At 38.8% G+C, this 26,580-nt stretch overlaps 1 protein-coding gene and 1 pseudogene across 10 annotated transcripts in view; both read left to right on the forward strand.

Moving 5' to 3' along the window:
- The first annotated feature begins 673 nt into the window (after positions 1-673).
- Positions 674-26,580, forward strand: part of RHOT1 (ras homolog family member T1) — a 56,767-nt gene continuing 30,860 nt past the window's right edge. For 3 of the 10 annotated variants that reach the window (XM_006099867.3, XM_006099864.3, XM_023763509.1), the window contains exons 1-8: positions 679-915; positions 17,613-17,671; positions 19,478-19,559; positions 21,579-21,622; positions 22,087-22,140; positions 22,272-22,324; positions 24,357-24,465; positions 24,762-24,863. In XM_006099867.3, coding sequence (XP_006099929.1) covers positions 840-915; positions 17,613-17,671; positions 19,478-19,559; positions 21,579-21,622; positions 22,087-22,140; positions 22,272-22,324; positions 24,357-24,465; positions 24,762-24,863 — 579 coding nt within the window. In that variant the 5' untranslated portion in view covers positions 679-839. Of the gene's footprint in view, positions 916-1,765; positions 1,824-17,612; positions 17,672-19,477; positions 19,560-21,578; positions 21,623-22,086; positions 22,141-22,271; positions 22,325-22,634; positions 22,743-24,356; positions 24,466-24,761; positions 24,864-26,580 lie in introns of those variants that run through there. The other 7 variants (XR_002831925.1, XM_006099863.3, XM_023763507.1 and 4 more) reach the window with 6 other exon arrangements.
- LOC106699017 lies at positions 13,785-14,137 on the forward strand (annotated as a pseudogene).

Here is a 26,580-nt window from a genome sequence, read left to right on the forward strand (position 1 = left end):
GGGCAAGCTCAACAAAGAGAAGTATCAGAAGTCCCTACCTAAAGTAAACCATAGGAAGTCACTTAGTTTGTCTCAGGAACTAAGTTTGGCTTAGACCAGGGGAAAGTCACTTAGTTTGGCTACCAAAAAAATGAATCTGTTTACACAGAGAGAGTAAAAGCATCTTATTTAGAATCGTATTTGATAATGCAAAAGCTGCCAGGGTTTGGGAAGTGGAAAGGGCTCGATCCGGGAGCCATCATCCTTTATTCAATCAAGCATTACCTGAGGCCTATCTCCCATAGAGTGGGGATACAGCCGAAATTTGGCAAACAGGTCGCTGCCTCCTGGAGTTTATAGTCTGGTGAGAATATTCCCGCCTTGAGTCCCTGCCAACCTCCAGCTATGTTACTTTGGATAAGGAACTTCTCCGGCCCCTATTTTGTAAATTCATTGGGGTCAGACTAGCGGATCTGCCACTCAAATTCCCAGCTCAAAACGTGATGCAAGCATCTGTGCCCAGTAGAGCGTGGGGGAGGCTCCCCAGCTCCCCGGCTCTGCGCCGCCGCGGGGAGGCGGGAACGCGGCTAAAGTTGGAGCGGCGTTCGCGTTCGCGTTCTGAAAGCACTTGTCCCTCGCGGCGCCCCGTCGACCCCGCCGCCGCCGCTGCCGCCGCCGCTCGCGGAGCCGGAGGAGGCGGAGCTGGCTGTGTCCCGGCTCTGGAGCGGGTTAGCAGCGGAGAAGGCGGCGCGGCAGGCCCGGGTGGCCCAGGCTCGGGCGGGGCAGCGGGGGAGGCTGGCAGGCAGCGCGGGGAGAGCGGTGCCTTGGGGTGGGCGCTCCCGGCGAGAGGAGTCCGCTCCATGCATGCGGGCCGAGCCCGGCCCCTACGAGCCGCCGACATGAAGAAAGACGTGCGGATCCTGCTGGTGGGAGAACGTGAGTCCGCGCACCCGGGCTGGCGGCGGCACCGCAGCCCCTGCTGCCCCGGGCCTTCTCGCCCCTCGCCGCCCCGCGCTCCTCCCCGCGCGCCCCCAATGCCCCGTGCACCTTCACGCTTCCCTTTGGGCTGTCTGCCGGAGGCTCTCCGCCCCCTCCCTCCCCTGGGCCCTCCTGAGACCCCCTTCCCCTGCCCCCCATTCGCCCTCCCAAGCCGTGTCCCCATTAGTCGCTGGCCGCCCGGCCTCATCCCTCCCAAGGTCCTCTCCGCCTTTTCCTCTGCGAATTCTCTCCTCCTGGGCCTCGGCGGTTCCAGGCCGCCTCCCTTCGGACCCTCTCGCCTTCCGCGGAGATTCCCTTGTCACCGCTAGGCAGGTGCTGGGACGGGCAGCCCGACCAATGGGGATGGCGGGAGCGGCTCCCGGGAAAGCTAGGGGGAGGGGTGCAGAACTATTCGACTGGTGGACAAGGTCAGGTTTCTGCCTTTTTCCCCCCACAAACGCCGTCTCTCTCTCAGCATAGACATGAAGATATGGAGCGTTTTTAGGGATTCTTTGTACTTTGCATCGGCATGACTCTGGGTACACTTGCGCATTCCTCAAAAATGTACTCTCCAAGTTATACGAGGGCTCAATGAATGAATAATTCTCTAGGGACGGTCCTTTAGTCGAGAGGATTATTGTTACCCGAAAACCTGCTTTCCCCGGTCTTTTTAAGCATTCTTTATTCCGTAGCTACCGGGTAATTATAAGTAACGACAGGCACGCAGGAGACCCAGCGCGCACACATACACATGAGACCCTGCACCTTTTGAAGACCTAATGGAGGAGAAGTGCCTTCTGTTCCCGGCCTGGGGACAGGACAGCAGAGACTTCTGATAACACTGTGCAAGTCCCATGTCTCCGTTGGTAGGACTGAAAGAAGAGAGTGGGCTGGCGGGGCTGGGCTGCTGGTTTTCAAGCACATACACTGGTTAAAGCGTTGCCGTTGCTGTTTTGAAGCGTTCTGTTCTGAGCCCCACTCCCTTCTAGAGAAGCCCCTCCAGGTCCCTGCCACATTCTCCCAAGGAAGGAAGGACCCTCTTCTGTAGTGTGTTTTGCTGTTCGTTGAAATCTGCGTTCACCTGCTGTTTGGAGAAATCTCCCTTTAGAATCAGAAGTTGGAAGTAAACATAGCCAGTTTACTTTTTGATTTGCAGTTGTGAATTTTAATCTTTAAAATAACTATGTCTTTTTTTTTTCTTTTGAGAGAGAGAAACATCTCTCGAGGGCCCCGACTGGGGATGGAAGTGGTAACTGAGGTGTATGTCCTGACCAAATCCATCCCATTGGTGAATGGGATGACGCTCAAACCAACTGAGCCACACTGGCCAGGGCTATAACCATATCTTAATCTGTATTTTGCATGGACTTCCTTGACAAAGTTCAGGAAGGTGTTATTTAACATGATTCATGCTGATGTATTTGGAAAAGCAAGGTAGGAAAAGGGCATAGATGACCTGCTTAAAAACTGATCCTGAACTGTATCATCAAATGGTTTTATAGTATATTCGTTTTTTTCTTTTCTATAATATATTCATTTTTAACACTAATTTTTAAAAAGCAAAAATCCCAAGTTTGATTAGTTTTAAACATAGGAAACAGTTACATATAATCAATCTGTAAAACACCTAATAGGAATACTATACATATATAAAATATATTGTCAGCCTTAAGACATTTAAGTGAAAAAAAGAAAAGAAAAAAGGAAAAACAATACAAAACAAAATTTAAAAAGACATTTAAGTTAAAATGTTAACAGTATTATTTATTTAGAAATACAGAAAATAAACATTTGTTAGAAAAATTACAAGCTACGTTCTGCAGAAATGAAAGCAAATAAGAGAGTTGACAAAAGTATACGTGCAAGAGTTTTTTGATCAGAGGGAGAAACCTGACACAAGAAAGCCTTAGGTTTTGAGGAAGACATTTTTCTTAAAAAATGTGGTAGCAAAAACTTCAGGCCAGCTACCATACCATATATATACTTTCTTTTCACATTTAAAAATATTAGAAAGAGGTATACTTATTTGAAACATTTAATTAGTTATTTTAAAGGGTAGTATTTTGGGGGGGGGGGATGTTTGAAGCATTACTTTTTGAGATTTAATGTAAATATTTCATAGCTGTTAGCCTAGCTGTAGCACTTTAGATACTAGGTACATATAAGTGTGACCAAGACTATTTTAAATAGTACTGCTCTGAAATGTGGGTTTATCAGGAAAACCACTCTTTCAGGAAAAAGTGGTAGTAATTCAGATGCAGTTTTAAGATGTTAACTAAGGGGAATGGGAAAAAGCAAAGGAAGAGGGGCATCATATCTGATATTGTAAAGCCTATTTTTTTTTCTACCACTTCAGCGCATTTTATTGCTATTAGTGTGTGTCCCTGCACCACACAGCAGCAGGTTCATTCATTGAAGCTCCTAAATAGTTGTGAATGGTTTCAACACCTTTACTGTCCTCGGAAGGTGAAGTGGACCTTTTCTTGGCCCATCTGGATTCTGACCCCTCCAGGCTTTATTGGTAACTAATTGCTTAATATTAATTTGGTGATTAGATCAGAGAAGTTAGGCTGAACATAAATTTTAAGGTGTTTATTTACAGAGAAAGCCAAAGTGTTTCAAATATCATCTATCTTAATTATTGAACATATTAAATACCATTCAGGCCAAAGGAAAAGTTAATTACCATCTTTAAACAAAACAAAATGTTAAAAATCATTAAAAATGCGACCACACAAAACTTAGTTCTTCAGGTTATAGCTTTTCATAGTCAGATTTGTTGGCCAAAATTTGTATTTAACTAGATTTGCATGCTAAACAAATGTCCTTGTTACAATAAAATTAGCATGAGCCTTATTACCCTTTATCTGAATTATGTAGCTACATTAAAAGTGTACAAGGTAGTTTTAGTTTACTAAGGCCTTGCTTATAAATTAAATTGGGATGTAGTTGTTTTCTACTGATCAGATTATTAAGAGAGTAAAATTGTTATCCTCTTTTTAAATGAATCCAGTAGCTCTTGCCGGATTTGTCTGACTGATTAGTTTATCAGCGGAACCTTTGACAAACTAGTTCAAGCTTGGCCTAGGCCAGTGATGGCGAACCTATGACACGCGTGTCAGAGGTGACATGCGAACTCATTTTTTTGGTTGATTTTTCTTTGTTAAATGGCATTTAAATATATAAAAATAAATATCAAAAATATAAATCTTTGTTTTACTATGGTTGCAAATATCAAAAAATTTCTATATGTGACACGGCACCAGAGTTAAGTTAGGGTTTTTCAAAATGCTGACACGCCGAGCTCAAAAGGTTCGCCATCACTGGCCTAGGCTTTTGTAATACTGTATCTCCTTAACTGGTCTCCCTGCTTCTAATTTCGTTCATTCTCCATGTAGCAGATAGCCTCATCATTAAAAAATATCTCAGATCCTGTTACCCATTTTTAAAATTCCCAGATGATGTCTGCTTTCACTTAGAATAAAGTCCAAACTTTTTCATGGAGGCTTTGAAAGTCCTTCACAATCTGGCCCTTGCTTTACTCTTGTTTCTTTTTTTTTTTTTTTCTTGTTTATTTCTTGTTTCCTTGGGCTAGAAAGTAAGCTTCATGAGGGCAGGGTATTTGCCTTGTTTATTTAGATATTCCCAGTGCCTCGAATAGACTTGGCACAAAGTAGGCACTCAGATAGTTGTTGAAAGAATGAATGAGTTCAGGTTAGTTCCTTTCCTTGTTTTCCAAACCATTCCTCTAGATATAAAAATTTGATCATTCTCCTTTTTTAAATCCAGTCTGCTGTGGTTATTGGTAGGATTTGAAGAGGCAGCATTCATCCAGTCTCTTGTCCCATGTCCTTAGCTCGGTTTTGTTTGGGAGATTCCTGTGTTCTGGCAATAAAGTAGACCAGTGACTTACACTGACAATGCATGTCTGTTCCATGTCTTGGCTGCCAGGAATTATTGTTTTTGAAATGCCAGAGGTTCATCTTAGAGATTTGAAGGGGTTGGGGAATGATTCTTTAGGTATAGGCTAGGGATAAGAGTTAAAGAGACTTCAGGAATTAAGCCAATAGTTATTTTAGAAAAACAAAAAACTTTCTGTGGTCCTTTTAAAGCCATTCTGGTCTTTGTTAGAATGATATTTGAAGATTAAACTGCTCAGTTTCAAATAGATTATGTTTGTTGAAGCATCCTTTCTCCACTGTCTCTTGTTCTTCTGGCACCATTGGGCCCTGGTGTTGATCGGGTATGAAGGAGAGGGATAGATCACAGCATTGGTCCTTCTCAGGCCCGCATCATCTGCATATGGTCAATAATATTTTCCTCTGGAATGATGCTCATCTATTTTCCCAAATGCTCAAGTTTTCCACTTCAAGATATACTTTCATAGTTACCCTACTCCTCCCTGTGTATTCTAATTACAATAACTTAGGAAGAGCCAACACAGCTTCTTAATAAAGACACAAATAAAAAATGAGGAGTAGGTCCCTTTGAAGCATACAGTGTTTGTTATCAAGAAAAAATAGCCAATATGCTGGTAGGGCGGTAATTGGACCCAGAAAATGTTATTTCCGCTTCATGAATATTAGGAATTTGCCGTCATTTAGAACTGGATGTTCAAAAGATGTGATGAAAGGACAGAGAAATTTTTAGCCTGGATAAATCTAGATAATTAGTTCTATAGTGATGAATGATGTTCCCATGGATGACCTACTTACTAGTAGATCATCTAGAAGCATGGAGTCTCAGACAGACTGTGGCATGTTGTGTTGAAGTGAATCAGAAGGCCTTCTGTCCTTGGGCATACTTGTGGCCATGCTTTCTGTTTTTATAGAATACTTCAATACTTCTCAGGCAAAATAAAGAGAGATCATCAGATGGCTGGCTAACAAAGGATAATATTTTTGTCCTTCATATTAACATTTATATTAAATACTGTATACTTATCTTTTCATATATAATTTTAAATGAAATTTATTGATATTTATTTGTTATAAAACAATAGTATATAAAATATACTTTATTTTATAGTAAATATAAAATTTAATTGGTACAGCAATTAGAGAAGAGCTTGGGATTTTGCCCCTTTTATGGAAATAATTTTTATTTTCTTATCAGTTAAAAATGTATAGTGTTTATACTCATATCTGCCATTTTTAAGGGATTTTTTGAATGTAGACTTGTATAAATGTTTTTTAAATATAAAATATTTTTAAATGTTTTCCTTATCTTCTAGGCACTCATTCATTTCTCAATTAGCTTGAAATTTTAATTTTAAACCTGCTTTATTATTGTTATTTTTTGGTAGTCTCACTCAAGATTAGGCAGGCAGGCACAAGGGGAGCAAAAAGCCCTAGATTAGTTTCACTTAAATATTTCTTAATTAAATCACATCTATGTAATCCTTTTTTTTTTTAAATATATTTTATTGATTTTTTACAGAGAGGAAGGGAGAGAGATAGAGAGTTAGAAACATCGACCAGCTGCCTCCTGCACATCTCCCACTGGGGATGTGCCCGCAACCCAGGTACATGCCCTTGACCGGAATCGAACCTGGGACCCTTCAGTCCGCAGGCCGACACTCTATCCACTGAGCCAAACCGGTTTCGGCTATGTAATCCTTTATTAGTTAAAGTATCTGTCATCTCACTGCTCTTCTGAAAGGAAACCCAAAATGATACTAATGAAGACATGCTCATTTTCTCCCAAGTTCACTAATCGGTCTCTTGTTCTGATTTTGAACTTATTTTTAAAAAGGAAATTGCCCTCGGATTTTTATGAGGAAATGATTTATGTTCTTTGATTTTTAAAAGGCCTTTTATTATGCACTTACCTCTGAAACTAGATGGAATTGTTTTATTGTTGTGAGTGCTAAACTGCCTTATATTCTCTACCTAATGAGACAAGATATGAATGGATAAATACATAAATTCACACTCTAAAAGATAATATTCAAATAAATAAATTGAAGTATTCCCACTCTTGGTACCACTGTCTTGTATGTCTATACAAGCGAACATAAGTAAAGCCCTTTACTTGTAGTCTTTACAATACCTCCTGTCTTGCCAAGGTGTTTCCTTTCCCGTCTCTGGGGCCTGCCCTGTTGGAATAGACCTAGTGGCAGGTTTGTACTTTGGCAGGAGCCTGCTGCTGGGTAGGCAGCCAGAATTGCCTTGCTGAGCTGAGCTGTGAAGAAATTTGAATTTCCTTTGAAAGTTGGTCTTTCTCTTCTGAGAATATCTCTGGGAGCATAGGGGGTCTGTGGAAAAACAGAAAGGGACTATGGCCAGGAAAGGGTGGTTCTGAGTTTTTAAGAAGAGAGATGAGGGAGAATTGTAAGGGTTATGGTGAAGGAGGGGACTTTAAGTTAACACAGAACACTTGTCAAAGGCCTGAATTTTGCTAAGGGATTCTCAGTGAGTCTGATTAAGGAGAACAAGTCCTTAACTTTCTTGAAAGCTAATAGGCTTTTTCTTGTTCGTGATTGACTTAATTTCGATCATTTTGTTTTAACATTGTGAACTGTTAAAAGTTAGGTAGGCTTCTTCTGGTGAGGGCCTTGGAGTGGTGGGATGTAAGCAAAATTTTTAAATGGTAATTCTAAAAAGGGGATTATGAGAAGGATCAAAGGCTTAACGGTATTAGACAGAATCCTCAAGGACCAAACAAGAGTGAGATTTGTTTTCCTTTTGATTACCAAGGAGCATCTGAGTTATTGAGTATCAAATTCATTTTCCCCACTCCTAACATGGAAGATAAGGCTAAGAATGTAGAGAGATATAAGGTATCCAGGAGAGTTCTTCAGAAATGGAAATGTTTCTGGGAACATCAGTGTTGGTGGGAGTTTTGTGACTTTGGAGACACTAGGGGAAAAATAGACATCTCCACTGTGGCCAGAAAAGCCCAGACGCTCAAAGGTCACAGGAATTGTACAGCCATTGGATCTTCTAAAATGTTTGTTTTAAGCACCTGGAAGTTATGCTGCCTGCTAAAATAAATTGCATAAAGGACAAGGCCCCGTGGACTTGATTGGACTTTACAGCAGAGGCATTCTCCTGCCTGGTGATCCACAGAGAGCTCTGCAACCAGAGCCGTGATTACCCTTTGCAAGGAACCTTATTAGGGCTCCCTCCCAAATGTATTCTTCTTGCTCTGCAGCATCACTCGCTAAGAGAAAAAAATAGGAGTTCCGAGTTCTAGGTTTCCTGATGCTGGATAATCGCTCATTTTAAATAAGATAACTTTTGCCTCCATTTTGCTTAATGATGTGGAATTAGGATAGACGACTATGGATGCTGAGGTAAATACTACCTTGAGCTAGTTGAAGGTTTGAGGTTGCAAAGACCCTAAACAAGACCAGGATGAAAGGACTTATTTAAAGAAAAAATTATGAAATGCTGAATAAAAGTCAAGTTCTAGAAGTTCCTGGACCCCATATTGGCTTGGCGAGTCACACTTGGTCTTATAAATTAACAAATGGCCCAGTGCACGGATTCGTGCACATTGAAAGGAAATTCATTAGAAGAAATATTTTAATATTGCTATGTGCCCTTTCTCTATAATAGGAGTGTCAACCAAATTCATAATCGACAATGATAGATGGAAACACATGTGTTCGATTGGTGCCAGCGAGAGCTTTATATGTATCGCGCATTTGCAAGTCAACTTAGCCTTTATAGATATAGAATAAACTTGCTTAATTAGACCTGATGTAGCTAAACTTTTCCAGCCCAGTGAAGCACCCCACCTTCTCTTTCAGGTAATTGTCAGCAACACAACAGTAAATATCAACACGGAGCAGATTATTACTGTACGTCAGGCAGGGAGAACAAAGGGTAAAATATTTAACTGCAGCAGTGTTTGACTATATTCTGTGCAGTGATAAAACCTGAAGTCATTTTCAAGGTCCACCATTTCTTCTTTTCAGTCGGGTCAAGTTTCTAAGCTTTCTAAATCTCCATTTTTCCAGCTAATGAAAAGAAAATAGGATTCCATCGAGTCTCCTATCTACCTATTCCAGGACTTCTGTGAAGATCAAATGAAATGAGGCACATGAAAACATTTGGTTAAAGTGTGAAATGTTTCCACCCGGCTATAAAGCAAGTCATGTTCCTGGGCTAAAGAAACTGCAAGAAGGCTAGTCATCGCTAGGGAGAGGAAGCCGGGCTTTGCTCCGTGACGTCATTACCCAGATGGTCGGACACTTAGCATATTAGCCTTTTATATATTATATAGATGTTTCTGCCAAATCACTTTCCCATACACAATTAACCAGATAACGTACAATTTGGAGATCTGTCTGCCATTTCTAGGCTGTTATTGGGTCTGTGACCTAATATAACTTGTATTTTTTTTCATCTATTATAGGCCTGTTTTCTAAGTGTACTACTATAGGATAGTTTACATTAATCATAGAATATAAGCATTGATACCATCTAATCTTTTTTTTTTTTTTAACTGATGAGGAAATTGAGGCCCAGAGAGAGTCAGTAACAATTCAGGGTCACAGTGTTAATGACAAAGCTGGTTCCCAAATTCACATTTTCTGGCCCATTCCAGTGCTCCCTTAACTCCTTTAATTCAAACTCATCATCATCATCACCACACTACCATATGTGTGTCAGATACTGTCCTAAACATTATACATCTGTCATCTTAATTCTCTTACCCAATTCAACGCAGCTTTTCAGCATCATATTTTATAGATGAACAAACTGAGGCTTGCCTTAGGAAACACAACTAGTAAGTGCTGGAACTAAGATTTCAGTCCAATTCTGTCTGATTCCAAAGGCTGTATTTATTTATTTATTTATTTATTTGGTGAAATATTTATTTAAAAGGTATAAAGAATAATACAACAAATGCCCATCACCTGACTTCAGAAATAAAACACAACCAGTAAGGTGAAGCTCCCTCCCCATTGCATTTCCCTCTCTCCCTCAAAAGTAGCCAAACATAGAATTTCAAATCTGTGCCCTTAACCACTAGGCCATACAGCTCCATTTACTAAGTGCATTTGCTAGGAGCTAGGGATTCAACAGTGGACAAGAAAGACATGTTTCCTGTTATTTCCTGTGGATGACAGAGAAATATTTGTTCCTTAGTCTTTCTGGAGATGCTAAGTAGCTGGTAGGAAATACCAGGTTTTCACCAAGGACAGCTAGGGAGTCCTTTGGGAAACCATTGGTGATATTCTGGAAGGTTGCCTAGGTATTACACAGGCACAATACTGTCTTAAGAACACACGTGCCTTAAGTGATTATTCATTTTAAATTCCCTGCTATGTTTCCAGACCTCTGGGAGAAGTAGATAATCCCTTCTTCTGAGCTTTCCTGCCCTCACCTCCTTTCTTTAAATAGAGTGATTGAACATAGCACTTGATCCATAACTTTTATGTGGCAATTTTGTCTATCTTGTTTAATACATTTTCCGTATTATCCCCACTTAAGTCTTGGTCCAAGTAGGTGGCAAATGAATCTGAGTAGAACTCACACTCTTGGATAGAAGATCTATTACAGTGCTTCTCAGTTTTTGAGTCATCACTTTCTTTTATAAATACAAAACTCATGCCCACTGCATTCTAACAATTTTCAGACACTATCTGGGTGTCCTACTATTCAATTCAATTTTTTAAAAATATATTTTTATTAATTTCAGAGAGGAAGAGGGAGATAGAAACATCAATGATGAGAGAGAATTATTGATCGGCTGCCTCCTGCACGCCCCCTACTGGGGATTGAGCCCACAACCTGGGCATGTGCCCTTGTCTGGAATCAAACCCAGGACCTTTCAGTCCGCAGGCTGATGCTCTATCCACTGAGCCAAACCAGCTAGGGCTCAATTCAATTTTGATACTAACTATCCTGAGCTAGTATCATATCCTACAAGTTAAAGGTCAGTGTTTCCAATAAGATTACCCTTACTTTATATTATTTTTTTGAATCCTCACTTGAGGAATTTTTTCCATTGATTTTTTTTTTTTTAGAGAGAGAGTGGAAGGGCAGGAGGGGAGGGGGAGAGGGAGAAACATAGAAATGAGAGAGACACATTGATTGGTTGCCTCCCGTTCATGCCCCTACCAGGGTGGGGATCAAACCTGCAATAAGGTGTGTGCCCTTGGTGGGGAATCAAACCTGTGATCCTTGGGTCTGAGGGCCATTGCTCTAACCACTGAGCAACCAGCCAGGGCAAGATTACCCTTACTTTAGACACCAGCTGCAAAGTGGGGTCCCCAGACTACCCACAATTCTTCCTGGATGACTACATATTTGGGGCTTCCCAAAACCCCCTCAGGTTCTATAATTCACTAGAATGACTCAGAACTTAGGAAAAGTCTATACTTAACGATTACACAAATGAACAGCCAGGCGAGGTGCACAGGACAAAGTCTGAAAGGGTACTGAGCACAGAAGCTTTTGTTCCTGTGGAGTCAGAGTGCACTACCTTCCTGGTACATCAATATTCACCAACTAGGCAGCTCCCCTGAGCTTGAATGTCCAGAGTTTTTATATGAGGCTTCATTATGTAGGCATGATTGGTTAAGTCATTGGCCATGTGACTTAACTCGAGCTCTAGCACCTACCCTTTCCCTGGAGGTTTTGGGGTAGAGCTGAAAGTTCCAACTCTGTAATGACATGGTTGGTTTTTCTAGCTGCCAGCCTCCATCCTGAAGCCATCTCAGCCCTCTCTTAGCCCCAATGCATCATTCCATGGGGATAAACTCAAGTATGGTTGAAAGGGACTAACAAAAGACACTCCTATCATTGAAGCAATGCCAAGGGATTTTGAAGTTCTGTGCCAGGAACTGTGGATAAAGACCAAGTGTATTCTTTTTCTTTTTTAAAAAAATATATTTTTATTGATTTCAGAGGAAAGGAGAAGGAGAGAGAGAGAAAAACATCAATGATGAGAGAGAATCATGGATCAGCTGCCTCCTGCATGCCCCCTAGTAGGAATCGAGCCTGCAACCTGGGCATGTGCCCTGACCAGGAATCAAACCCTGACCTCCTGGTTCATAGGTCAATGCTCAACCACTTAGCCACACTGGCCAGGCCAGGTGTATTCTTTATTGTATCACACCCTCCTTTAATATTGTTTGAAATTGCAACACTATTTAATTTTTACTAGAAACAAGTTGAACAAAGTAATTTTATAAATGAAATAACATTTTCTATACTACTTCCAGATCTTCATTTGCTCTTAAGAAAAGCTTTTTTTTTTTTTAAATATATTTTATTGATTTTTTACAGAGAGGAAGGGAGAGAGATAGAGAGCCAGAAACATCGATGAGAGAGAAACATCGATCAGCTGCCTCCTGCACATCCCCCACTGGGGATGTGCCCGCAACCCAGGTACATGCCCTTGACCGGAATCGAACCTGGGACCCTTCAGTCCGCAGGCCAACGCTCTATCCACCGAGCCAAACCGGTTTCGGCATTAAGAAAAGCTTTGAAAGGGAGAATTCAGAATCTCTAGGAGGTGGGACTAGTCTCCCCTGTGGCAGTGCTGAAGCTTCCAAATACTGCTATGTTTGGGGAGGTGAAATCAAGTGAAACCGTTCATTCATTCTGGTCGATATGCTAGAGGTCCTTATCCCATGCATATAAAATCAAGAAAATTTGATTCATTATCTAGTGTTTTCGAATACATGGTTATTGTGTTAATGTAAATGCATACATATTATGTACTTTATATTCTTAATAGTTTGATGCAAGTTATGTGTCACAATTGTAGTTCAAAGGAAGATGGGGAGAGCTATAGTAGCCCTGGGATGTCTTTAGAGTTTAGATAGAATTTGAGATGTCCTTGAGCGATGGTTAATATTTGGAGCTGGAGAGGGGAGAGGAGGAATGGCATTTTAGGTGAAGAAAAGAAACAACCCAGTGGGGAAGCAGGATTCATCATGGCTTGTTTGTACTTATACAGAGCAGAATGGCCTATTTCCTGCTAAAAATGCAAATCGTGTATGTGGGGAATAGTGGGAAATCAGATTACATAGATGATCTATGTTTAATTTTGTATGATTTTCAAAGGCAAGTAGAATAGTTTCACCTTGATGTGGTAGGTAATTGAGAGTCAAGGAAGGCTTTTTTGATCAGGTGAGTTAGTAAGTGAAAAGAATGTGTGAAAAACATGGACTGGGATTTGTATTGTTGATAAATTAGTAAGGAGAGATAGGAAGAAGAGGTAGAAAGTTGGGAACTGGGAGGCTTTTCAGTAAAAGTACCATAGGGAAAGTGGGAACTGAGAAGAAAGAATGAATAAAAATTTCAAAGGAAAATTTGACATAATTTGAAGGCTAAGTGCAGAGGAAGTGTGAATCAAGATAGCCACAGTTTTTGAGTTGTGCTTTTGATGCTGATTTGTAGAAAGGGTGTTCTTTATTGGTGAAAAATTTATAAGTCTGTTGGATTATAATCTCCATGAAAGTTTAAAAAGTAGAGAAGACCTCGATGAATGGTACCCGCAGTACCTGGGAAAGTGCCTGGCAGAGAGAATTGCTGGAAATATTTATTGAAGGGATGAAAGCACGCATTTTACATGTCGACCTTTAGGTAAATTTCAGTTGCCATCTGTAAATTTAAAATATGCCAATTTTGACTACCAAAAATGACATAAAATAGTACTTGTTGACCTTTTTCTAGTAGCAAAAATTATGTTTATTTTAGAAAATTGGGAAATATATAGAAAAGCACAAAGAAGAAAGTTACAATCACATTTACTTCAGAGTGAACCACTGTTGGTATATATGTCCTTCCTGGTGTATTTTTTCTATGCAAATACATATTTTAAAAATAAAATGGGATTGCTTTCCCTGCTGATAGCTCTCGCAGACATGGTGAACATTCCTAAAACCCGCCGAACTTTCTGTAAGTAGTGTGGCAAGCATCAACCCCACAAAGTAACACAGTACAAGAAGGGCAAGGATTCTCTGTATGCTCAGGGAAAGTGGCATTATGACAGGAAGCAAAGTGGCTATGGTGGGCAGACTGAAAAAAGGCTAAAACTACAAAGAAGATTGTGCTGAGGCTTGAATGCGTTGAGCCTAACTGCAGATCTAAGAGAATGCTGGCTATTAAGAGATGTAAGCATTTTGAATTGGGAGGAGATAAGAAGAGAAAGGGTCAAGTGATCCAGTTCTAAGCTTCATATTTTGTTTGATTATATGACAATAAAATCATGGAAGGAGCTCTGTGATATGACAAGCAGGATTACAGGCCACTCCTTGACCCAGAGAAGCAAGACTGATGGTGTAAGAACGAGGTCCACCAATCTCCTGCAGGTTTACCACAGCCACCGCCCAGGCTAACTTCGAGAGAGGGCGTTCCCATACCTCAATGTTATCTTCCCGAAAAGCAAGCCAAGAAAATAGGTGTGATAGCTTGGTAACTAGCAGTAAGCTGCCTTGTAGCATTCAGTCTTACTGTCAGAACTACCAAACACTTCTAGGAAAAATTAAAATTATCTTGTAGCATGTTTGGGAACTAAAGTAATAATTGTAGCAAAAAAGCTTCATTACTGAGTATATTGAGATTAAAAAATATATTCTCAAAAAAATAAAAATAAAATGGGATCATGCTGATTTATACCTACATAAATGTCATTTTAAAATTAAATTGGAACAATTGGAGCCCCCAAATAGTGACAGTAACAGCTTATAAACCATAGAATAATCCATGAGGCCATGCTAATATGAATCAGAAGGGAAGTTTTTTTCTTACAGTAAAATGCAAAGTAATGTAGAAGGTTTGATGGAAACAAAATTTAAGCATCATGAATGACTGCTTAAACCAGTGGGCAAAAGTTTGATGAGAAACAGGATATTAACATAGTCCAAAGTATCTCCTCCTAAGATACATATTAATTACAATAGGAAAAATAACTTTATAGTGGCAGGCACCACCTCCTCCAAGTGATGACAGCCAACATCACCAGTAACGGGACAAAATTGACACCATCAGTCTTGACCCAGGGAAGACTCCCTTCTGCTGTGATGCACTGAAGAGGGTGCAATATCACTTCTAGGATATTCCTGCCAAAAATGCAAAACCTGAACTTAATCATGAGATAACATCATACAAACCCAATTGAGGGATAGTGTACAAATTCAATGGCTTGTATTCTTCAAAAAGTTAAGGTCATGATAGATTGAGGAACTAAAGATTAAAAGGGACTAAAGAGACTGACAACCAAATGCAATATTTGATCTTGGTCAGAAAAACAGAGTTTTCTTTGCTATAAAAGATGATAGTGGGACGAATGTGAGGTGTGATAAAGTCTATAGATTAGATGATAGTGTTTATTGGTGTTAATTTCCTGATCTTGACAATGTACTGTGGTTATGTAAGAGAACGATCTTGTCTTTAGGAAATGTATACTACGGTGCTTTAGCACCCGTAAAGGGTCATCATGTCTGCAACTTTCAAATGGTTTAAAAAAATTTTTAAGTATATATATTTAGAGAGAGAATGATAATGCAGATGTGGTTAAATGTTAACATATGTGGAATTTGGTTAAAGGACAGACCTGGCTCCTTTGTACTATTTTTGCAGTTTTTTGTAAGTCTGAAATTTTCTTAAAATAAGTTAAAAAAAAATTTGAGCCAGAGCTGCTGAATTAGTCACCAATGAATCAGCGAGTATCTTAATTAACTTACGTAGTATTTGTGTATGCAGTGTTTGCTGACTTTAGGGGGTCACCATTCCTTTTCTGCATTTTTAACTTGTGTTAACAATATTTTTTAAAGTCTGGCATAAGAAAAAGAACACTGGCTTAGCCATCAAGAGATGGGTTATTCTCTTAGGTGTGCAGCTAATCTTTTAGTGAGACCTTGAGAAAATAACTGTCTCTGGGTCCTAGGTTCTTTATCAGAACATATTTGGGGGGAGCTGGACCAGCTGACAGTGATGACTAGGTTCTAGCAGTTCTGTGATGTTGGGCTCTGAGTTCACTGACACAGTCAGAACTCAGTGACAGTGTTTACTCTCAGCCACTTGGAAAAGACCCAAGTGTTCTCACACAGTCAGTTGAAAAGAACCGAGGAAATCAGAGCTAGAAGGCACCTGTTGGACCATCTAATTTGTCCCTCCACCAGCAGCCCTCACTTGTTCACAGCACACCCTCTATGTTTGGACCAGTACTCTCCAGCCATTCGTTATTTTTCCAGAGACTTGACTTGTGTTTTCAGTTCATACTTTTTTTTTTTAGTCCATTTAAAAAAAAAGAATGTGACTTCTCTTAACTTTAAAATTTTCCAGTTATTTTATATTTCGACTTTACTTTTGGAAACTGTAATTTGCTATTATGGCAGAGATTAATAGGCAGTGGACTGTTTTCCTTGAGAATAACAAAAGGATTTAGTTAATAAGCAGTTGGATGTTTAATGATAGCAATTATATGATCAGAAAGGGAGGAGAATGCACGGCACATTTCAGAATGAAAATTAAGATTTTTAAGTTTGTGCGTTAAAAAATTTTCTGGTTAGAAAATGTAATGAGAAAGTTTCTTTGCTCTTATTAACCCTTTAAATATGATACCCTAAAAAAGAAAGAATGTAAGGGTGTACAGAAATATGCACTCTGACCTTTTATTGGTAAGGATGTAAATTGGTTTATTCTTTTTTGGAGATAATTTAACAATATCTATTAAAAACATAAAAGATTATGCATGCTGCCCTGACCGGTTTGGCTCAGTGGATAGAGCGTCGGCCTGCGGACTCAAGGGTCCCAGGTTCGATTCCAGTCAAGGGCATGTACCTTTGTTGCGGGCACATACCCAGTAGGGAGTGTGCAGGAGGCAGCTGATCGATGTTTCTCTCTCATCGATGTTTCTAACTCTCTATCCCTCTCCCTTCTTCTCTGTAAAAAATCAATAAAATATATTTAAAAAAAAAAAGATTATGCATGCTAACTTGAGTTCCACTTCTAGAAATTTATCCTTTAGAAATAATCATTGTAGCATTGTTTATAAAAGTAAAAACCTCAACAGTGTTTATTGTTAGATTATATTAATTATGACACATCATACAGTGGATTCTTACACAACTATCCAAAACTAATGTAAAAAGCTTTCTAAATATTAATATAAAATGGATTTATGATTGCTATTTTTTTAAATTGTGATAAAATATACAAAACATAATATAAATACATTCACAATTTTGTGTAACCATCACCACTGTCTAGATCTAAAACTTTGTATCATACTTAACAAAAATTCTGTATCCATTAATACAGAATTCCTTCCCTCTCCCAGGAGATTTTTATATACGACATGGAATACTGCCCAAATACATAATTAAATAAAAAAGGAAGATTGTAAAATAGTATGAATACTATGATTCCACTGTGGTAAATTATTATATTAACTTGAGTGTAGGAAAAATCTGGGAGACTGTCTATATTAAATTGTTAATGAGGACATTATGGGAGAATTTTACTTACATATAATAAATTTTGATAATTTTTTGTTTTAAGCAATGAGTATATGTAACTTTCTAAGCAGAAGAAAAAGAGATATACTTGAAGTATTGTAATAAGATGTGGTAATTTGGATGCCTCTGATTTTAGCTAACAAATAACAGACTTTCTATGTGGTTGCTGAATTAGGAGCTTATGAACCTGAACACTCTATTAAAGTAATGATTTTTCTTTTCACAGCTAGAGTTGGGAAGACATCACTGATTATGTCTCTGGTCAGTGAAGAATTTCCAGAGGAGGTAAACATTTTGATTTCTTTTGCTATTCTTAAAATGTTTTAAATTTCTCAAAATTGAGCTAAAATGAAACAAATTCTGCCTTTTTTGCGTGTGCTTCCTTTCTGACAGTTGTGATTTTTGAAAAGGCTCATATTATTTTATACAAGACATCCCTGAAATACGGTGTAGGAGAAAGAGTCACCCTAGATCTGAGTTCACCTCAGTCCTTTGCATTTCCTATACTTTTGACCTTGGCTGGGATATTGTCATCTCTGTGTCTTATTAGTCTCATATGTAAAATGGGAGCTGAAAGGGATATTAGAAGTCATCTAATCTGTTCATTGTGTGTGTGTGTGTGTGTGTGTGTGTGTGTAATTGTGTAATTGTTTCTTAAACATAAAATGTTGCTCATAACCCCAAAACATAAAACAGATGAGTATTCCTTTCATTGAAGTTAGGGCAAAAGGGCTGAATCCCCACCTGCCTTCCACCTGACACCCCCTAGTCTTTGAGGCATTAGAACTACTAGGATTCTGACACACATATTTAAAACCCTTTAATATTACCCACCTCCATCATTTTACAAATAGAGAAACTAATTCATTCTGCCTTTGCCTACTTACCTGAAAGGATTGTTGTGGGTCTCAAATGAGATAAGCTTAATGGGAGTGCTACTAAAAGTAAAGTGGTTTTTATTACTGGCAATATATTTGTTTACATCTTGGAAGTTCCAGTATGGGGACTGCTGCTTAAGGCCTTACGTAAAATCACGATATTGTTATGGGGAATGGGATCAGTGCAAACGGAATGAAAATTATTTCTTTTTATTTTCTTTATTCACATTGCAGGTGTTATTAGTGCCACAATTTACATTTGATCCCCCCCTTTTTATTACTCTTACTTAAGTAGGAATATCTGTATAATTTCATTATTTAGACAGGAATATGATGTATGATATAATAGTGTTTTCAACAGTGGCCATATGACCATTCATTGTTTCTTTCACTTTTTTCCCTCTTAAGTAACATGGTTAAATAACTACTGCTTAATTTATGAAATGAAGTGTATTTTCCTTTGTGGTTTATAGAATTAGCAACATTAATTATGATCACCCAGGATGTAATACCTAAAAGTTTTCTATGATAGTTTAACTTAGTTTAGAATTGTCATTTTAGCATAGTCCTCTTGAGTGTGAATAAGGGATTTTTAATTGATTAAAAATCATCCAGTATTTCTGAAAAATGGGATCATTAAACATAAGGCTTATTATGTTGCCAATTAGTTATCTTCCAGAAGAAATGAATTTTGATAACATTGTTTTATTTGAGGATTATTTTAGATTAACATAGTTCTTCATTTGTAGAGTATGTCAGGCTTTCAACAAAATAGAATGAAAACGACATTAGATTTTACAATGTACAATTTAGGGGCATTAAATACATTCACAGTTTTGTGTAGCCAACATCACTTTCTACATCTAAATCTTTTTTATCATCCTCAACATTTAAAAACCTAATGTTTAAAACACCAAATTAATTTAAGTACTGTGTTGGGCTACATCAGATCTGAAGTATTCTTTTATGTCCGGTGCCCACACAGGTAGAAATGAGCTTTTTTTAAAAAGTGATTTATCATATACCATTAATATATATTTGCATTTGTAGTAAAACACAAAAATAAGCATTTAAAAGTACAACAAATACCTGTAAGAATAGATATGGATGAAAGGGGCTAATATATAGATACATTTACATAATCTGTTAACAATTTTAATCTATCATATCCAAAGGTGGCCTATTTTTCTTCTATATTTGTTTTCAAATGAAGGTTCCTCCTCGGGCAGAAGAAATCACTATTCCAGCTGATGTCACCCCTGAGAGAGTTCCAACCCACATCGTAGATTACTCAGGTAATGAATGACCTATTGTAGGTGAACCTGTAGGGTTAGTTCAGTAATCTGAAAAAAGGTACTTACTGAGGTTTAAAAAATATTAAACAGGAGTGGTCCTTTTTCTCTAGCAATAAATGATCATTTACCATTCTTGTTTCATTTATATCTTCCTGCCAGTCCCCACCCCAGACCCACCTAAAGCCTCCATCTTGCAGTTCTCTTCCCTAATTTACTAAGGTGGGTTCCATAATGATGAAAAGGAAGGAGGAATGGTAAATGACAAGAAGTAGATAAGTCATTACCCTCCTTGAATTGTCATGTTTGCAGAGAGAAGTTCTGGGATAATTTGTTATCAGGCATCCTCCGATGATTTGGAAAGTGCTCTAAATTTCAGAATTTGTTGATTTCTAAATTTGTTCTTTAATTTTTCAGCCTTTGTCTTAAAATAATAGTTGAAACAGTTGTCAAGTTGCTTACATTATATGATAATAGAAGCACATCTGTATTGCTTCTTATAATTTAAATTTTTTCTATACACTACTACTTCTTTTTAATCATTAAATTATTGTGCTTTGTTCTGGGACTTCTTTTTTTTTAAAGAGTCAGTTGTAACATGTACCACTCTGATGGTACATGTTACAGTGCGGGAAGCTAATATGGAGACAGGAGGTAGATGGGAAATCTCTCTACCCTTTACTCAGTTTTGCTGTGAACCTAAAACTGGTCTAAACAATAAAATCTATTTTTTAAATAGATATAACTACATTGTAATACTTTGTTTTGCCAAACTGGTATCTCATATAGCCTAAAAAATAAATGTTAGCACTGTGCAGTCGGAAACATGTGACTGTTTGAACAATTGAAGTGTGGCTAGTCTAAATTGAAGTGTGCCTATGTGTACAATACAGTGCATTTAGAAGATTCAGTATGAAGCCAGAATATAAAATAGCTCATTAGTACTTTTTCTGAGTATATATTGAAATTTTAATATTTTTGATGTTTTGGGTTAAGTGAAAGAGTAATTTTACCTGTTACTTTTCTTAAGGTGACTACTAGCAAATTAAAAATTACATATATATGCTTGCATTGTATTTCTACTGGACAGCACTGTGTTATATTAGAAGCTGAGGGGAATGGATGCTTTCTGCTACAGTCTCTTAACTGTAGCTTAACTTATAGAATCATTTTTTTAGATAAGTGTAGCCATATAATTAGATTCACTTCAATATTAGAATTGGAGCCAAAACCCATTATTACTAAACGTATGAAAAGATATTAAAAATGGCCAGTTATTTTAGCATAGTGTAAAGTGCAATTGAACTTACATATGGTATTAGTTTGTATGTCAGAAATAACAGGCATTTTGGGGGGAAACATTTACTATAAGATGACCTGAATTAATATATCAATAATGGCTTTGCTCTTCATTTGTGTGCTTCCTCCTACCTACATCATGCATATCTCGTGTACCTTGGGGTTATAGGCACAACTCCCCATTGATACCAGTTCTGGCCAGAGATACGCATTAGAGAGGGAATTTTTGACTCATCATTATCATGCTCTAGTTTTGCTTCTGGGGCCTGGTTAATATTACTCATATCTGCTATCTAGATCGTAAGCTTGTATTGCCCAGATTCTCATGTGGCCTTTTAACCTTGTGTGGATAGACGCTTTGTCTGGGCTTCTGACTTTTCAGCACCCAGTCTTCTAGCTTGGGTTTCTGATCTCTTTTGCCTGACCCTTCTCAACTCTGGGTCAGATGCCGGCCTAGATTTATAACACAGTTCCTTTTGCTCTTCTGTGTCTGAGTTACCCTCTTGTAAACCTGTCTTTCAGTGCCAGCCAGCTTCCTTATCACCCTTCCCTTCCCCTGCCCTGCCCTTGTCTTTGCCACCTAGTCTGGCACTATACCATGACTTAAGGAATAAGGGATGTTTAGAGGGATGTTAGATGGGTGTTGCATAGATTTTAGCCTGGCCATTCGTTTTTATGGACATGTGTAAAGTATGAAACTATTTTTTACTTTGTCATTTGTAGAAGCAGAACAGAGTGATGAACAACTTCATCAAGAAATATCACAGGTTAGTGACCTGGCCTGTGTGGGTCAGTGGTTAGAGCGTCGGCCCGGGTACTGAAGAGTCGCAGGTTCAATTCCAATCAAGGGCGTGTACCTGGGTTGTAGGTTTGATCCCAGGCCCTGATCGGGGCACACGCAGGAGGCAACCAATCGATGTGTCTATTTCTCCCACCCTCCCTCCCTTCTTTCCACTCTCTCTAAAAATCAATGGAAAAAAATATCTTCAGGTGAGGATTAACCAAAAAAAAACAAAATCACAGATGAGTTAAAAAATAGTAATAGGTTTTTGTGGGAAAACAGTGATGATTCTAAGTCTTATTTTTTTATTCTCTAACTTATTTTGTGGTTATTGCTAAGTTTGAGTATCTATTTTTGCTGTAAGTCCTTAGGAACTTTTTCCTCTTAGAGACGTACTAAGTTTTTCTTATTATTACAAAAATACTATTAATTTGTTCATTTTTCTTGTAGGCTAATGTCATCTGCATAGTTTATGCTGTCAACAACAAGCATTCTATTGATAAGGTAGGACTCTATGACTTTTTTCACCATATTTAGTTAAATTGATCCCCAGTTTAGAATTATAGGGGTCTTAGGTCGGGTATTTTTCTAAGAAGATCCTCATGTGGCTTAGCTCTTGTTAATTTTCATTTTAGGTAACAAGTCGATGGATTCCTCTCATAAATGAAAGAACAGACAAAGACAGCAGGTATTTTTTCTCTCTCCAACTTTGTATATTGAAAAATTTCAAACTTACAGGAAAGTCGCAAGAAGTAGTATAATGAACATCTATAAACCTTCACTTAAATCCACCAGTTGTTAACATTTTGCCACATTTGTTTTATCTATAGATCTATCTACCTGTTTGCATACACACTCCTTTTTTGGAAGAAATGATTTGAGGCAACACAAATATTTGAGAACAAAGTACAGAATAGAGCTGTGATTCATAATTTCAAACATTAAGTATTTTGATAATTAATCTTGCATTTCTCTTTCTCAAACCACTGCTTGAAAAGTCTCAACTTTAGAATTCCTCTTCAACTGCACTGTATGTGCCCTCTCACTTAGATGCCCATTTGATGAGGAATGACACTCTCCCTTGTCATTGATTGCTCATTGTGTGGGTATGTAAGAGCATGCAACTTGGAGGAAAGTGAACGACCTTTGAAACCTGGTTTGGCTGCTTATGAGCTTTAAGACTGACTTCAGCCCTGGCTGGCATTGGTCAGTGGGTAGAGCGTCAGCCTGTGCACCATAGGGTCTTGTGTTCAATTCCTAGTCAAGGGCACATACCTGGATTGCAGATTTGATCCTGGCCTCCTGCGGGAGGCAACCAGTTGATGTGTCTCTTTCCCATGGGTGTTTCTCTCTCTCTCTCTCTCTCTCTCTCTCTCTCTCTCTCTCTCTCTCTCTCCCTTCCACTCTCTTTAAAAATCAGTGGAGAAAATATCCTGGGGTGAGGATTAACAAAACAAAACAAAAAAGACTTTGACTTCATTGAGCCTGTTTCCTCAACTGTAAGCAGAAATGAGGATAATACTTGTGGTTATTTTAAGAATCCAATGAAATAATGCATATGTGAGTGCTTTATAAGTTCTCTGAAAAGAGAGATTTCTTTGAAATTTTATACAGAGAGATTTCTTTGATTTTTAGAGTGGAAAGTAGGGGAAGAGACAGATAGAGAGAAATATCAATGTGAGAGAGACACATTGATTGGTTGCTTCCCACAAGTGCCCCAACCAGGGCCAGGGACCAAGCCTGCAACCGAGGCACTTGCCCTTGATTGGAATTGAACTCTCAGGCTGACGCTCTGTCCATTGAAACCAGACCGGATAGGGCTCTGCTTCTTAAAAAATGCTTTTAGTCTTTTCTGTCTAAGGAGATCTACCCATTTTATCTAGCTAAAAACCTATGTATTTTTTATTTTTTTTTTTTGCCTTTTCTTCAACCTCGATATCTAATCTAACAGCAGAATCATACCATATCACCCTATAAATATTTCACTATGTATCTCTAAAGATAACAAATGACTGCATTTTAAAAGGTCCATCATATCATGCCATTACCCCAGTAGCTTCCCATTTACATTTATAATAAAACCTTACTCTCCTTACTACATCTATAAGTCCTTATGTGTCTGATCTTTGCTCCTCTCCCTTCACCCCATTTCATACCTCTTTTGCTCCGGACTCTCCAGCCACTCTTGCATTTTTTTTTTTGCTTTTTGGACTAAACAAGATGTTTTTTAGTTTGGGGTCTTTGTACATGCTGTCCCTTCTTACCGCCCAGCTCTTCATATGGCAGATTCCATTTCATTCTTCACTCCTTGACTCAACTGCCACCTTGTCAGAAAGATTTTCCCTGATTATCACATATAATTAGTTCCCTTTCATAACTATAGCCCATATCCCCCTATTTATTTTCTTCATAGTGCTTAACAGAATTGGAAATTGTCTTGTTTGTTTATTTGCTTATTGTCCATTTCCTATTTACACTATTAGAATGGGGATGGACTTTCCCCGTGTCCTTAATGCCTACAACAGTACCTGGCTTATCATAGGTACTCAATAAGTATTTGTTGAATATGCTTTCTAGTAGGCTTGAGCTGACTACAGTAGAGGGTTCATATTGGGGAGATTAAGTATATCTTACTAGTTAGAATGGGTTAATGTACATTAAAATATAAATCTAACGTATGTTGTCTTCCTTAGTATTACAATGTGCCCTGTTTATTTCAGGTTGCCTTTGATATTGGTTGGGAACAAATCTGATCTAGTGGAATATAGCAGTATGGAGACCATCCTTCCTATTATGAACCAGTACACTGAAATAGAAACCTGTGTGGAGGTATGCCTTGTTTGATTTTGAAATTTACTGTTGGTGAATTCGCACTAATTGAGGTTGGGAATAGAAGGCTGGGGAGATGTGGGATGGAATAAATTTCCTGCTGTTTGTGAAGTCATGTAAACCAAATAGAGAACTTGAAGTTGGCCTCTGGGCTCTTTGTAGACAATCATCTTGTGATATCCACTAAGAAAAATGCATTTTCAGTTTCTTCAAGGAATCTTATTACCTTATTTTCGTGGTTTTAACTCTCATAATTGCTTTCAGAGTGTAAAATTTTAAACTTTTTTTTTTTTTAGTGTTCAGCAAAAAACCTGAAGAACATATCAGAGCTCTTTTATTATGCCCAGAAAGCTGTTCTTCATCCTACAGGGCCCTTGTACTGCCCAGAGGAGAAAGAGGTAACACCCCCTCACCCCCTGCCCCACTGACTCCCCAGTTTGTGTTTGTAGGGGCTAGAATGTGTAGGTACTAACTAATGTGGTAGTGATTTTTAGTAACTCAAGTATTGTAAACTTCTGCAATTTAAATTTATTGTTTATTATACTTACATTTTCTAGGTATTTTTCTTCAAAGATATTCACATTAAATACTCAGAAAAGTATTCCATATCAAATACTATTTCAGGAAATGTCATTAGAACAAACAGGAGAATTGGCAATAATAACAGCAAGAAGTCCAAAGACTTAGCTACTTGCTTTGCTACTATAAAGTCCATAAACTTAAAAACATACACAAAGAAAAAACTTGTGTAGTTATTTGACATGGATACAACATGTAATAAAACTTGAATACTCCCTTTTGTTTCATAGCTAAGAAACTCAGTAATTCCTTAATGAAATATCTAAAATTGAATAATATTTTGCCATATACTTTTTAAATTAATTATTTTTTATTTAAAATTCACATACCATAAAATTTACCCCTTTAAAGTGTGCAATTCGGTGGTTTTAGTATATTCACACAGTTGTATGTTCATCACCACTGTCTAATTCCAGAATATTTCATCACCTCAAAAAGAAACCCTGTACCCATTAGTAGTTACCCCCACTCCCCCAACCCTGGGCAACCAGTAATCTACTTTCTGTCTGTATGGATTTGCTTTTTGTGGACATTTCATATAAATGGACTCATACAGCATGTGGTCTTTCTGTTGGCTTCTTTCACATAGCATAGTAATGTTTGCAGGGTACATCCATGTTTTAGCATGTATTAGCATTTCATTTCTTTACTGGCTAAACAATACTTTATTGTATGGCTATATTTCACATTTTGTTTATCTACTTATCTATTGATGGACTTTTGGGTTGTTTTACATTTTATGGCTATCTATCTACCTATATATATAAAAGCCTAAGCAATCGGTCATCTGGTAGCTATGATGTGCACCAGGGGTCCTCAAACTATGGCCCGCAGGCCACATGCAAATACAAATATTGTATTTGTTCCCGTTTTGTTTTTTTACTTCAAAATAAGATATGTGCAGTGTGCATAGGAATTTGTTCATAGTTTTTTTTTAAACTATAGTCCGGCCCTCCAGTGGTCTGAGGGACAGTGAACTGGCCCCCTGTTTAAAAAGTTTGAGGACCCCTGATGTGCACTGACCACCAGGGGGCAGACACTCAACGCAGGAGCTGCCCCCTGGTAGTCAGTGCACTCCCACAGCGGGAGGGCTGCTCAGCTAACCAACGGACATGGGGCTCATGGCTCCTGGTCCTGACATCAGGACTGACTGGGTGCGAGGAGCGAGGCTGCGATAACAAGCAGTGGTTGTGCAATCATGGGTGTGCCGGTATCGCCCTACGACGGGCGCACGGAGACTGCAGCAAAGCAGCAGTCAGCCTACGGGGCAGCGGCAGCATGCGCAGCAGGGCCGGGATGAGCAGGAGCGGCACGGTGCCTGGCCCCAGCTCGGGCTCCTCCCTGGCCACCTGTCATTTCTCGCACTACTTCGTGCTGTGCAGGATCAACAGGGACAGTGGGCTGAAGCCCGACAAGCTGGCGGGTAAGGCTGGGCTGCAGCGGTGCGGAAGTCCACTGATCCCCGCAGGCCAGACGAAGGGACCCCACTGGTGCATGAATCCATGCACCGGGCCTCTAGTTGTGAATATAACTGCT

This window comes from Myotis lucifugus, unplaced genomic scaffold (assembly GCF_000147115.1).
Source record: "Myotis lucifugus unplaced genomic scaffold, Myoluc2.0 scaffold_287, whole genome shotgun sequence".
NCBI lineage: Eukaryota > Metazoa > Chordata > Mammalia > Chiroptera > Vespertilionidae > Myotis > Myotis lucifugus.